Source organism: Adiantum capillus-veneris, chromosome 7, assembly GCF_014529385.1.
Source record: "Adiantum capillus-veneris isolate H3 chromosome 7, ASM1452938v2, whole genome shotgun sequence".
Taxonomy (NCBI): domain Eukaryota; kingdom Viridiplantae; phylum Streptophyta; class Polypodiopsida; order Polypodiales; family Pteridaceae; genus Adiantum; species Adiantum capillus-veneris.
The window spans coordinates 121,733,983-121,748,102 of record NC_140937.1 but is presented as its reverse complement, the minus strand read 5'-3'; the positions used below and the strand labels follow the sequence as shown (position 1 = coordinate 121,748,102).

At 42.7% G+C, this 14,120-nt stretch overlaps 1 protein-coding gene and 1 long non-coding RNA gene across 2 annotated transcripts in view; one reads left to right on the top strand and one right to left on the bottom strand.

The window, feature by feature from the left end:
* Positions 1-14,120, top strand: part of LOC147454537 (uncharacterized) — a 38,858-nt gene that overhangs the window by 23,528 nt on the left and 1,210 nt on the right. The gene's annotated exons all lie outside the window — the stretch shown is intronic.
* The window catches only part of LOC147454535 (uncharacterized), a 291,300-nt gene continuing 278,334 nt past the window's right edge, over positions 1,155-14,120 (bottom strand). The window contains exons 52-57 of the mRNA XM_086516456.1: positions 5,092-5,205; positions 3,917-4,091; positions 3,466-3,785; positions 2,710-3,087; positions 1,592-1,933; positions 1,155-1,511 (exon numbers count right to left, since the gene is read on the bottom strand). Coding sequence (XP_086372582.1) covers positions 1,595-1,933; positions 2,710-3,087; positions 3,466-3,785; positions 3,917-4,091; positions 5,092-5,205 — 1,326 coding nt within the window. The 3' untranslated portion in view covers positions 1,155-1,511; positions 1,592-1,594. The remainder of the gene's footprint in view (positions 1,512-1,591; positions 1,934-2,709; positions 3,088-3,465; positions 3,786-3,916; positions 4,092-5,091; positions 5,206-14,120) is intronic.

Below are 14,120 nucleotides of genomic sequence, written 5' to 3'. Positions count from 1 at the left end.
ACTGGGCATGCACGGTCTACGAATAGACTCACAAAAGTGCCAGATCACTGCTAATCTGGACTCGACTGGACTGATTGAATCCTGTTATGCTGTAGCTTGTCCACGGACACATAGGGTTGGATGTGTCACGTGACAACAACATTTGTTGCCCGATCCCTGGCTTGCGGACCACTGCAATGCTCTATGATCATACAACGTTCCACTCAGTGGTGGCAAAAAGCCCATCCTGCCATTTGGAAGAGCCACTTGCCTCTTAAGGAACGTCTATTTTTGTGGCATTGCTTGATGGGTGTGCTGCCAGTTGGTTCTTTTTAGCGTGCGCGTCGGAGCAGCTCCTCACGCTATGTTCGTTGCGTCATTGTACTAGAGTCTTTATTGCTTGGGTTTTTACACTCATGTGTCTCCATTTTCCCGCAACGGTGTTTCAGAAGAAATTATGGCTTTTTGGATTCATGTCACCAGCATTAAAGCCTTTTGCATTCTTCTTCACATGGGTTAGATATTGGACCTTCTGGAGTATTTGGCGTCAACGCAACACCCGCATATTTGACTGCATTGATTTGGACCCTTTCCCCTACTTCAAGATGTCGCTTCGGCAATCCTTGCGCTTTGCCCTCGCTGCCGGGGATTTATCACTTGATCTTTATCAGCTTTCTTGTGTTTGCTTTTAAAGCCTTTGCATACTTGGAACACATTGGTGTTCACTCTTATGTATCGACTTCTTGTTGTGGGTTTTTCTCCTTTGGAGGTTTCCCTCTTCTAAATTAATCAAATGCACTTACTATAAAAAAGTTTAACACGATCTTGGAAAACAAGCAAATGATTCAACGGATTCGTTTTTTAATGATCTTCAACATTGTGGGTATCCATTTGAATGCGCTTCATTGAACTCTACTGTATACAATTGTGGTGCAATTTTGAAATGTACTCCATTTGAAACCTTCTTAGAAATCTTCTTATTTGTGACAGCATTCTATTTTCAGTACCTTCAGCAAACTATGAGAGCCATCTTTGTTGTTAAAATAAATATTGATTTGGCCTTATATTTGATGTGGGCAAATGTACTTGCTTAGATATCCTGTTTAGATTTTCAACAATGATTTGACAATTTTTCTATAAAATTCTTGAATGTCACTTGTCCATGTCCAGTGAAAGCCTCTACCCTGCTGTATGGTTGAAGAAGATGCCAGCCTCTACTCTGTATGGTTGAAGAAGACGCCAGCTTAGACTCAAAGCCTCTACCCCTTTGGATGGTAGAAGAAGCAGCCAGTTTTTGCTCAATACAAAATGACCAGCTGAGACTTATAAATTAAATAATGCCAAAAAAAAATTGCCTGTTGAGGCTTGCAACAACACTTTCAGCAGAAGATTTATTACAGGTTAATAGAGCAGTCCATGCAGACATTTCCCAAAATCTCCACCAATTCACACTATTGGATGATAGGTCAATGAACCACAAGTAGGTTATGGACAAAAAAGCCTTCCTGCTGCGGCAAAGTTCGACAAAACCCCTGAACAACTCCACCTCAAAATGTTAGCTGTGGGCAGATCAGCCTTCAGGTCTGTAAGTGTCGTACAAAAATCAACTTACATGTTACTCGTCTAGCTGTGACAAAAGGGCAACACCTCTCTTAATCCAGTGCTCCGGCGGATTATCTGAGGGGAGCTTCACCTCCATTACAAAGTTGGTAGAGTGCCCTGTGGTGGAAAGGATACCGCGGCGATCGCTTGTTTTGTACAAGGGACACAAGTAATGTGGGAAATGCTGAAGCAAGGAAATTTCCTGTGGAATGAGCCATATTATGGGACAAGGAGAATATAAAACTTTTGGCTCTGATTCACCAAGCATGCTCTTAGAGTGATCCCATCTTGCTCCTTCTATGAACAAGCCTTTAACATAGACACCAATCTCAGGCTTGGTCAGGCACATGTCCTGCAAAGCACAAAACGAAACAAAAACATACTTCCTTATTGAGAGAAATGACATACAACTACCAGGAACAACACCAGCATCACACATAGGTTAGTTTAAACCTCATCATCTTGGATCCTTTTGTGGTCTTACATGGACCCTTCCTACCAATGCTTTATATTTTGAACCCAAGTATGGCAGCCAATGGACTTCAGTAAACATGCATATCATGGTCTCATTCTTGGAGCATATAGTGTTGCCGCTTTCCTTTAGACCTAGAGCTCCATCCATGCTACCCAAGACACAGACATCGGTACTTTGATTTGCCTCATAGGAGGGGCAGTATCGAGATATCAAGCTCAACACATGGTATGCATGGATGACTTTTCGTCTTATCACAAGATCTCACTAGTGGTACTAGCACTGAACTTCATTGACATGGTCTACCTACCAAAAGGGATAGCCATTTATCTTGCTAGCTCACTCACTAGCAGTTTGACATTGACCATCCATATTATGTTGTATTTCTCAGTTATGTTTGGAAGATCTTATCATCATTTTGAGTAGTGAAGAAGAGGAAGCACCTTTTTGCTTCCATCTCCATTGTGTGCTATCTTGGTTGTGTGCACCCTCCTCCTCTCTATAGGCTTTAATTGACCTTTGCCAGTAGCAAGGGTTGACATTGTCACCGGGGACACAAGTGTGCAAATCTACTTTGCCCTATTTTGGCTAATTAATTAAGTGCAAACCTCACAGCATCCAATCAGGAAAAACATACGACATTGAAACAAACTTACAGCATCTTCCATTATTTGGAAATCGAAGTCGATCATGTCAATAGGAACTTTCTGGGTGCGTGCAAAGTTTTGTTTTGCTCCAGTTAGAAAGGACTGAGTGAAGAAGAAGCCAGACAACCAAAAGACAGGTGGAGCACCATTTGTCAGCCAGTCCTGGAAAAATTGGAGCCTTTGGATCAAGTCGGTGACATAGCTTGAGAGAGGGTTTCGAGAGGGATACGATTTGGCTGCCCACATAGCAGGAATTTTCCCTTGCACAAGACTCTTTCCAAGTTGCTCTAATTCAGCACTTAACACTATAAGTCCTTTTACTGCCTTCTGTAGCTCTTTTAAGCTGGATCTGATGACTCCAAGCAACCTATTAAATCTTTGTAGCTCCTGAAATTTCATTCAAAGGTATAAGAAGAGCGATGCTTGTATGGCAGATTTGCGTTCTTTACAAAACACTTTGAATTATGATGTTGCCTTCATGAACTCCTCCCCATGGGGGATCAAGGGAAAAACAATGACAAGGGGTGAAAAAGGTTGGTATGCAGGTTTTTTCTAAAAGTACAAATACGTTTTTCGAAAAGAAAGTGACTAATGTTTTCAGTGGAAATGGATAAGGATAAAGAAACTGTGGTGGGGGGGGGGGGGATCCATGGGAAAAATAAGGAAAACCAAAAACAAAGAAAACAAGCTTCAATAGTGATCTTTGAAAACCCAAAGGACTTATCAGTCCAAACTTTGCATCAAAGGAGGAAGGGTGGGTTAGACCTGACAGAGCACAGTGTTCATCGACTCGAAGTATGTGACTGGATATTTGGATTGTGCAGCTTCAATGTCGAAATCACTTGGGATTTTCTCCATTATATCCATGCAAATTCCATGGAGAATATCTTCAGATGATGTTTGCGCCCCGCTTGTGGACTTGGCATTTTCAGCACCAGAAGGTTGTATGATCACCAAAGACGCAAGGAGGGCAGATGTTTCATTTAAATCCTTGGTGATATTTGCATTTTCATGAAAACCAAAAATCTCAGGCTGTTGTTGTGGTGGCAATTTTTTGATAAACTCTAGGTAATCATCATAGTTACCTGAAGGAGTGACAAAAGTCGGTCACTATCTCAAGGCGTTCTTTAGGCAAATTTTCTTTTGACTTGACAACAAGGGATTACTTGATGTGTTAAGCACTGAGGACAGAAAGGGTTTTGCCAAAGAGACTTACCGTCGGGAGGGGTGACATAAAGCCCACTTTCAGAAAGTGTGTAGTTCTCTTCATGTATTTTTTCACAATAAAGGTTCTCAAGGATTGTCTTAAGGGTCCTCCTATCATGATCATCAGTTACCCTGCCCCCGTAGTTGCATTCTGCCGTGAGATAGTTTAGTGCTTTGTACGGTATCTGCATCAGAAAAGGATATCAATTGTCTGTAAATGGAGCAAACAAGTTGTTCTAACTAGATTTGTTATCAATCTGCAAAGAGGAACTGTGAGTGCCTTCATGTTGACATGAAATTCAAGCAATGTGATCATTGACAAGCAACGAGAACTCTGTGGATCAAGATTAGGAACTGTGCTCTTGAGATGTTCATTTTGGTCTCCAAAAGACCAAAATGATCTATGAGACACAAGTTACAACAATTTGAGATGTGATACAATTTTCTTGGAGAAACATAATAAGGAAATTTACATCTCAAAGAAGGTGATGGGTAACTATGATACAAATAGCAGTAATGGAGAGAGAGAGAGAGAGAGAGAGAGAGAGAGAGAGAGAGAGAGAGAGAGAGAGAGAGAGAGAGAAATGAAATGAAATGATATATTAACGTCTTCAAAAGGCCAAAACGACCTATGAGAACAAGCTGTTACAACATAGTGAAATGAAAATGAAATGAAATGTTATATTAACGTCTTCAAGAGGCCAAAATGACCTATGACACCAAAAGTTTACAGCGCGGTGAATCTGACACAATGTCTGAGTACCAAAAATAAAAATAAAAAGGTATTGGAAAAGGGGTACTATAGAATCCTAAACGGCTAGATGTGAACTAAGCAGCTAGCTGGAACTGTGTAGAATATGACTAGGGGGGTGAAAGTTGTGACTGAGGGCTAATACAACACAATGTGGGTGTGTGTGTGGGGATATAATGGGTAAGAGCTGATATATATATATATATATATATATATATATATATATAGAGAGAGAGAGAGAGAGAGAGAGAGAGAGAGAGAGAGAGAGAGAGAGAGAGAGAGAGAAAGAGAAATGAAATAAAATGAAATAAAATGAAATGATATATTAATGTCTTCAAAAGGCCAAAATGACCGATGAGACCATCAGATACAAAGTGGTGAATATATTACAATGTCTGAAGTACAAGTACAAAAAGTACTGAATGTAAAGAGACCTTCTCTGGATGCTCTTCGATAAACATTTTGAGCTGGCGGGTACTTATCCTCAAGTCGGACTCGTTAAATTCGTATGGAATATTCCACCCTAATGGACCAAATTTTCTACGTTCCTGCAAACAAGAAATTCAATGGAGAAATTATTTCTCTCATAGAAAATCAGGCAACTTCTTATTCAATTTTTAGAGAGGGAAATTTGCTCAGCAGGATTTTTCATCAAAACTTTTTTGGATAGCCAAAACACTGTCAGAGCTGAATAACAGATAGCTGCCGTAGTAGAAGTTTCAAGTCACAAAACGAATTGGAACATGAAAGCTATTATGGATAAAGATATTATCGCTCTTATTTCTTGCTCATGGTTGGAGTTTCCATTGAGTCATAAAGGACGATGTTATACAACCCACAAAATGAAGTGCAAGATGCCACAATAATATCACCGAAACTAAGATCATGCATAATACATCTGTCATTCACAGACATTTCTTATAGCCCAAGCCGGGCTCAGATGATTTTGGCATTTGATACCACTTCCGTGACACAATAATTCACCTTTGCTTGTCTTTCTTCTGTTTATACTAAAACAAGGTGAAGAATCCTGTGGGCATTCTAAAACAAGAGAAACTCACATAGCCCTTAAGAGGGACCCTTTGCAAGATTAAGATACATACACAAAAGATTGTACACCACTCTCTCTTCTTCTCTAAGGTATGTTTTAGCATGCCAAAAAGGGTTTTAGAGGTGGGTGCTATTGTAGCAATTGGAATTGCCATGCACTCCTACTCTAGTTTCTGATGCTTAGGAGTCTGCCTGATACATCCTTTTTCTAAGAGGGGGGTGTCTTAAACCTTGATGATAATGCTTAAAGAAAACCTATTAAGAATCCATTGCCATGATGATTAGTTATTTGGATATCAATCAGCTCTCAAAGCAAACACAAATTCAAAAAACCCACTTGATAAAGAGCTTGATTAATCAAACGAGATTAAGGACATCCTGTTGCTCATGTTCTGAAAGCAACAATTATCCACCTCTTTGTCTTTTTAACGTGCATTGACTACTATCAAAAATGGTATGGCCACGCTTGACCATGGCTTATGATGCTGTGAGAGGGTTCCAACCACCGACGCGCTGCGAAGGGCGTGCAGAGGGTAGATGTTGTGCAGAACAGAGTTGCGCGACAGACGAGTGGCCAAGGATTTACCACACACCCAAATCCCCCACGCGCGCACACACAGAAATACACACTCATACACCCACTCCCACACGCACACACGCGCGCACACACTTTTTTTGTAAATCGATTTGATTAATTTACTAGTGGGAAACCTCAAGGCGAGGAAAACCCACTGAAAGGATCATATACAAGGGGAAGAGCACAAAACTACTCAACTGTAGAGAGTAGCTAAAAACATTCATATGAAAGCTTATGCCTCTCTAAAGTGATATCACCAACTTCCAAAGCAAACCGTAACGATTGCCTAAGAGAAAGCTTGAAGAGTGGGAATGGGTCTGCATGAGTACGATGGAACATGTAAGCATTGCGCTAATTCCACAAGGTCCAATAAGCCCAGTATCTGACCCACATAAAGAAAACCGCAAAACACTGTAGTGTCGGTGAGAAAAGGCCAAATGCCCAGAACCTTTTGTGAAAGACAATCCCAGGAAAATGGAGCCGCATACAGGCCGATACACGACGAAGGAAGTCTCTAGTAACGCAGCAATCCCACAACAAGTGACAAATATCCTCTTCTTCAGTCGAGCAACGAACGCAAAAAGAAGGATGAATATGACGCGCCCAAAGAAAAATGCCGACAGAAAGCACTCCAAGCAAACAACGCCAAAGAAACAGGCACTCTTTCAAAGGCAAATGGCTTTTCCACAAGGCAGAGAGGAGCCTCCTCCACCAGAGGTCAGATTTGTGCATGCGTCAAAGGGCATTACAATGACCGTCAAGCCATGGTTGTGGTAGAAGAAGAGCATAAATTCGACGTGTAGAAATATCTCGAAAAGGAGTTTTCCGAAGGGCCCAATCAAACATGCGATCACCATCAGGCAAAGGTGAAACAGGCAAAAAGTCGAGCAGCATGCTTTGAAGCTCTCTCTAAAACTGATGGTTATGCATGCCCAATCCAAAACGGCGAGCAGCAAAGGGAAACTCAAAAGTATATCCGGCCTCATCGACCACATCCTCAACCACACGAATGCCACGTCCAGAGAGAAAGTAAGCCTGACGAGGGGAGAGGTCGACCAAAGCAAGAGAGAATGCTCGACTCCAATGGAGACATTCCAAACGAATCGAATCACCTTCCTGCCGAGGATTCCACGATAAATGCATAGTAACCTCTTTCCAGGCAGATACTAAAGTGGAAGCAAGAGGACAACCAGGAATGTGCCCTTCCATCTTGCCAAAAACCACCTCCCAAATAGATGGTTGCCAATGGCTAAAAGCAGAAGTAACAACATGCTGACCGAGGAATGCAAACATCAGAGTCCAAGGCTGAATTTGTTGCACAAGAGTAGGCAACAACATAGCTTTCCTCGCAAGAACATGCCTACACAAATCCAAGAGATTAAGTCCACCAAGATGTTTAGGAGTGCAAAGCTTCTCCATCAACACCAACCGTAAGCCTTTTTTCAGAGCATGAGTCCGCCACAAATGGGACATAATGTCCTACATAAAAGAATCAAGACATTGGCGAGGCCAATGCATCAGTGGCAAAAAGAACTGAATATATGCCAGCAGGATACTCTGAACAATTCGCATACGAACATGCAAGGGCCAAGTAGATAACTTCCAGTATTGCAATTTGACAATAACGTTGCATAACCCAATTGAATTTCTAAGAGTGAGTAGCATTCCATTGAATTGGATAACCCAGATGCCTAGTGATCACATTTGAAGACACAATCTCACTTGGCCACAACAGACTATGCCAATCACAAGAACGGAGAGTCATGCGCACACACACACCTACAAACGGAGAGGCATGTGCACACACACACACACACTTATCCACACCTACGAACTCTTCAAGATTACAGAGCTGCAAAAAAACAAAAAAAAACAAAGGCTGTACAGAGTTAAGGTAGGGGCAAAAAAAAACTGCAGAGAGCCAACGAACAAGCACTCACACCCTTCACACCTTCACACACCCACACGTACACACCCTAGAATAGAACGCGAGCTGACAGAGGTTAGCCTGCGCAGGAGGAGGCTACCGAGCTGAGTGCTAACTGCTGCACAGAGTGTGCTCAGATCTCTCTGTACGGGCAGGTCATACAGGTTTTAGCGTGCTCATGTGCTGGAACTCGCACAAGCCTCTTAAAGCCATGGAATCTTTGGATATGGATGCTTTAAGCCTTATCAAAGAATGTTTGTATGAGGACTTCGAGGATGCACGTCAAGCTTGGGAAGGATCCGCTCCCGTCATGGAAGTGCGCATCCCTATATAGGAGCTTATGGATCCTGTTGCTCAATATGCTCTTAATGCGGTGATTCTTTTTTTCCCGGGTAGAATGCCTACGGCTCAGGATGTAGGCCCAATGGGTTGATTTCCTACTCAAACGGCAAGCAATCCGAGGGGTTTACTTTGGCGTGCGAGGGTTTTATGAAGTCTTGCTGGCCAACATGGATGCTTGGGATACTCTGATTGAAATGTCTCCTTCTTTTTTCCAATACCCAGATGACTTATGTATTGCCTTGGACTCTCACCAAGGACTATCAGAGTCTCATTCGTCACAAGTGTCCCGTTTGGGTTGAGATGGTTGACTTTCCTCGCACTTGGCCTCACTTTCTTCCTTTGTTGGCTGCTCAGCTGGGCAAAGTCATTTGCCCTCCTAAGCTAGACGCAAACAATAACTGTTTTTGTATTCTGTGGGACACAAATATCCCCACACCAGTAAGTATTTCGATCGATTCTGGGGATGCAGTGGTTGGAAAGAGTCCATTCAAGCTTAAATAGGGCAAGTTTGCAAATTCTTGCTTCCGCTGTGGAAAATTTGTTCATATGCAGTCCAAATGTCCGGAATCAAATCTGCAACCACCTCCTTCGGCTGTCCTTACTCCTCAACCTCGCTCACCTCCGAAATCTTTTGAGGTTCAAACCAAAGGTGCTTCAACCTCCTCCCTGACAATTGGGGCGAATAAAGACAAAGGGAAACAATTTCAATTGTTTGCACTTTCTGCTTCTCCAAATATTAAAGACAAGGGAAAAGAGCAGGTTTCGACCTCTCAAACTTGGTTGGTGCCCAAGAAACCCGCTATAGCTGATACAGCCCGTATTCCGGCATCTTCTTGTAATTATGTGCCCCCTTTGAAGAATGTTGTTCAGAAAAAACTCCCTTGTAATGACAACACTTCTTTGGCTGAAGCTTGGGACAAGGTGGTTCGCTCTTACAAGGAAGTTGTTATAGGAGAAGCCTCTTCATCGCAAGGTGCCTTTACTTTTAATCATCTAGATTCAGGTCTTGCCCACCTCCTCAGGTACCTACAGCTAGGGAGGATGTGTCAATGGGCACTGGTACTTGAGTTTTCTCCCCTTTTTTACGTTTCCTTGCCCACTGTATATACCATATCGAATGCATAGTTCTTTGGATTGCATCTCCTATAATGTGCGTGGGTTATGCAATCACGACAAGTGGCGGCTTACCTGCCACTATGTACATACATGTAAAGTGGACATTGTGGTTCTTCAAGAGCATAACCAACATCAATTTGCAGGACAGACTTCTTACTTTGCGGGCTACTGGATAGCTTATGCAGGATTAGCTGGCTATCCTGGAGTGCTTATACTTGTTCGACATGAACTCTTCCCGACCTTGGTTTTCAATGACTCGACTGGGAGATGGATGGTCATCCAATGTATTGTTAATGGGGAGGTTTTCGAATTTGGAGGATTATATGCATATACAGCTTCTGCAGATAGGGCACGGTTGTGGAGTGCTATCTCCTCTTATTGTTGGCGTTCCAATGCCTTTCTCTGCGGGGATTTTAGTAATGCACCAAACCTTGCGGATAATACTCCAGGCCATTCCCACATGCTTCATATGGAACAGTAATCATGGGACCAATTTATGTCGACCTGTAATGGGCTTGATTTGTGGTCCTTTTTGCATGCGATTGATTTAGGATTCACTTTTCAGCATAATGCTCAATCTATGTATCGCGCTCGGCTGGATCGCTGGTATCTTTTTCACATGCAACAGTATGATGACTTTGTATGCGAGATGAGGATTGATTATGCTATGTGTCTCTTGGATCATGTTTCCGTATGCTTGAAACTTAGTTTTGGCTCTTTTGATGTCAATGACCGCCTATGCAAGAAGAGACTTTTGCATATCAGTAATGCTTATCTCAAGCATGATTCTTTTTGCGCTATGATTGGATGTCATTCCGCCTTTGATCTCCCAGATGTATGTTGATATGGACATAACTTGGTTCTGCTTTGTTATGCGTGTTCAATGTGTTGTCCAGGATTATGGCAGGGAATATTTGTCCCGATTAAGGGAACAAGTTAATCAAGCAAAGGATGCTTGTAGCAGATTAATGCACTTGGCTAATCATTCTTCTCTTACAGCCACTTAAATGAGTGAGTTGCTTTCTGCTCGCGTTATGTTACGACACAATGATGAGAGGAAATTGGCCAAATGGCGGACTCGAGCTCATCAACAAGCTTTTGCAGATAAAGGATGTGCTTCTAAACAATTCTTCCAGCATTTGCATCACTCCATTTGCATCACTCCAGGCAGTCTCAAGCTATACGAAGAGTCAAATTACCGTTAGGGGAGTGGACCTCCACTTTCCGAGAGCTGGCACTAGCCCTACACTCTCATTATGGCAAGATTTTTGAGGCCCCTTCTTCTACCACGAGGGAAGCTCGCTAAGCGCGTCACATGAATCTATCACATGTTGCTCCCATTCTTTCGATGCGGCAGGCTCAAGACTTAGAAGCTTTCTTCACTGATTCGGAATTATATGCAAGCTTGCTTGATTTGGGTCGATGGACAGCTCCTGATTGGGATGGTCTCTCTGTGGAATTTTTCTTGTCGTTCTGGGATTATTTGAAGCTGCCTCTGTTGTTCATGATGAATACAGCTTGGGAACAACAAGAATTGCCCTCCTCTTGGAAAGAAGCATTGCTCAAGCTGATAACTAAGCATACATTGTGTGAAGAATTCTCTCATTGGCGGCCTATTACACTCATGCCTGTGGTATATAAATTAATGGCAAAAATGCTTGCTAACTAACTCAAGTGCTTTATGCACGAAGGCTTGCATCGATCTCAATACGGCTTCATTCCACGACGTCAACGAATGTCATCATTGGAATGGAATATGCAAAATATACTCGACATGATGTCTTGGTCATGCAGGTCGACATTGAAAAAGCATTTGGCACTGTTCTTTGGAATTATATTCCGGATACCATGCAACACTTGGGCTTTGGGCCTAGGCTATCCCGTGTCTTGCTTTTCTTGTATGCACACAACACTTCTGCAGGCTTGCTGGTTGGATCTCTCACAGAATTTTGGCCTTTTGGACGGTCGGTAAGGTAGGGCTTCCCTCTGAGTGCTTTGCTTTATGCGATTGCTACTCATCCCTTGTTTATGTATTTGGATTCCTTGACTTCCACTGGTAGGCTACATGGCCTGACTTTACCTTCTGGACGACAGTTTGCTGGTCATGCTTATGCGGATGACTCTTTTTTCATGCCTAGCAATAACTATAACAATGTACAACAAATTATGTATACTCTTCACTTGTTTGGATTGGCAGCAGGTCTCAAAGTTAACTTTTGCAAATCCAAGCTACTGCCTCTGAAAGAGTGTGACTGGCATAAGATATTATGGCCTGGGGAGATTGTTTCTCCACATGTTCTGGTTTGCCATTTGGGTTATCCGCTGGGTTGGAACGTATCGGCTATGCAGAAACTGGATTGGGTGCTCCAACGTCTGCATTCCAAGTTGAATTATTGGAAACTGTCCACGTGGCCACTTCATGCGCGTCTTAGGATTTTCCAATGCATCCTTGTGGCTTATGTGCAGTTTTACTTGCCTTTGTTATCCTGGCCTCGGTTGCGTTTGCAGTCCCTCATGTGCAATATTTTAGAGCATTTTTGGCGGACCTCCTCTAGTAAGAAGGGTCTTCGGCTTCTGTCTAAGGACAAACTGTGTTTTCCCAAATGGCTTGCAAGGTTAAATATTTTGGACTTGCGACGTCATCTTCTGGCTCGGAAAGCTATGCTGTTGCCAGTTTTGGTGGAGCAACAACAACCCTCGTCTCTCATGGTCACACATTTGTGTACGCATATTGTCACCCCATCTTTTGGCCATCATTGCAAACCGACTTATTGGGATGTTGTTTTTGGGAAGCTTGAAGGACATATTCCCGGATGTCCCTTTACTTCTTCTCTAATTGTTGATTGGAAGGTTGTCACTTCACATTTGGCTTGGAATGGTCGACAATCCTCTGTGGGTAACTCTCTTCGCTTAGAGAGTGTGCATTGAAGTAGGGCTTTCACTTCGACTTTGGTTCAACGGTCTCCTCGCCAAGTGTATTTTCTTTCCCAAAAAGGAATCTGTCGGGTGCATCAGGTGGTTTATGACTCGGGTTATGTTCTTTCGTTCACTGATGCAGTGTCCCGCTTTCGGTTGAGTCCTCACTATTCTCCTCTCTGGAGGGAGATTCAAAGGATGCTTGCTGCTCATTCACCCATTCCTCCTTTGAATGTGGAGTCTCGCTTCTCTGACTGGAATCTAGCCACTACTAGATTGGACTGCATCTCAGCTAGCAGTGTCTATGTCATCCTTCAGTATGATGTATGGATTGTGCATCAGTGTAATCAACTGTGGTCGCTTTCCGAGTCATCCTTGTGGTGGCAACACACATTGTCTCGCATTTGGCAGAGTCATCTGCCTTTGAAGGAACGTGTTTTCTTGTGGCGCTGCTTGGTGGGAGCTCTATCTGTTGGCAATGTGTTACATGCTCGGCATATTGCGGCTTCCTGCTGTCCCATATGCCTTGAAGCTGAGGAGACCGTGCCACACTTATTGTGGCGTTGTCGTCACTCCAAAGCCTTCATTCGGCAAGTGTCAACTGCTTTTCGGCTTCGTTTTCCTTCCGGTTCTATTCACAGACGCTTTTGGCTTTTTGGGGTGGTCCAGTCACCACAATCTTAGTTTGCAGTGTTCTTCTTGGTCAGATTTTGGACTATATGGGCCATCGGGCACCATAGGAACTCCTTAATGTTCCAAGGCACTTCTGTTGATCCCTTTCCCTATTTCAAATTATCTCTTGGTCAAGCGCTGCATTTTGCCTATGACGTTGGAGACATCACTCTTGATACCTACAGGATTGACCTTGTTCGGAGCCTCATAGTGCTCCGTTTTTTGTATCCCTTTCTGTTCGTGGGTTTTCCTCGCTTTGAGGTTTCCCACTTGTAATTAATCAAAGTAGATTTACAAAAAAAGTTATTCTGCCATTGTCTACTGTGTCACATGGTATGGCTCCATGGATTGAAAATTGGATGCTATGAGAATCTGCTTATGTCACCTATAAATGCAAAGAAGGCCATGAAGCTTGAAGAGGATCAAAAGCTTCATGGCAGCATGGACACTTTTTGAGAGACTTGAAGACAAAATTGGTTTTTAGCTTGTGCAAGAATTTCAAGTGATAGAAGAAAAATGGGCATTGGCAAGAACTCACATTGCCTGATTTTTGAGAGACTTGAAGACAAAATTGGTTTTTAGCTTGTGCAAGAATTTCAAGTGATAGAAGAAAAATGGGCATTGGCAAGAACTCACATTGCCTGATTTTTGTCAGCTAGTAATCATAATGATAATGCATTGAAATTTTAAACAGTATTGACACCTTGTTTGAGGTGGTAGAGTGGCAGAAATGATTGAGTAATTACATTAGAGACTAGATTTGACTGGGGAATTAGATTGGGAAGTGGGACACGGAACTAGTCCGGGATGGCCAAAGTCAAGAGACAACGATAGGGCTAAAAACTGGAAAAAAGGGTGGATGA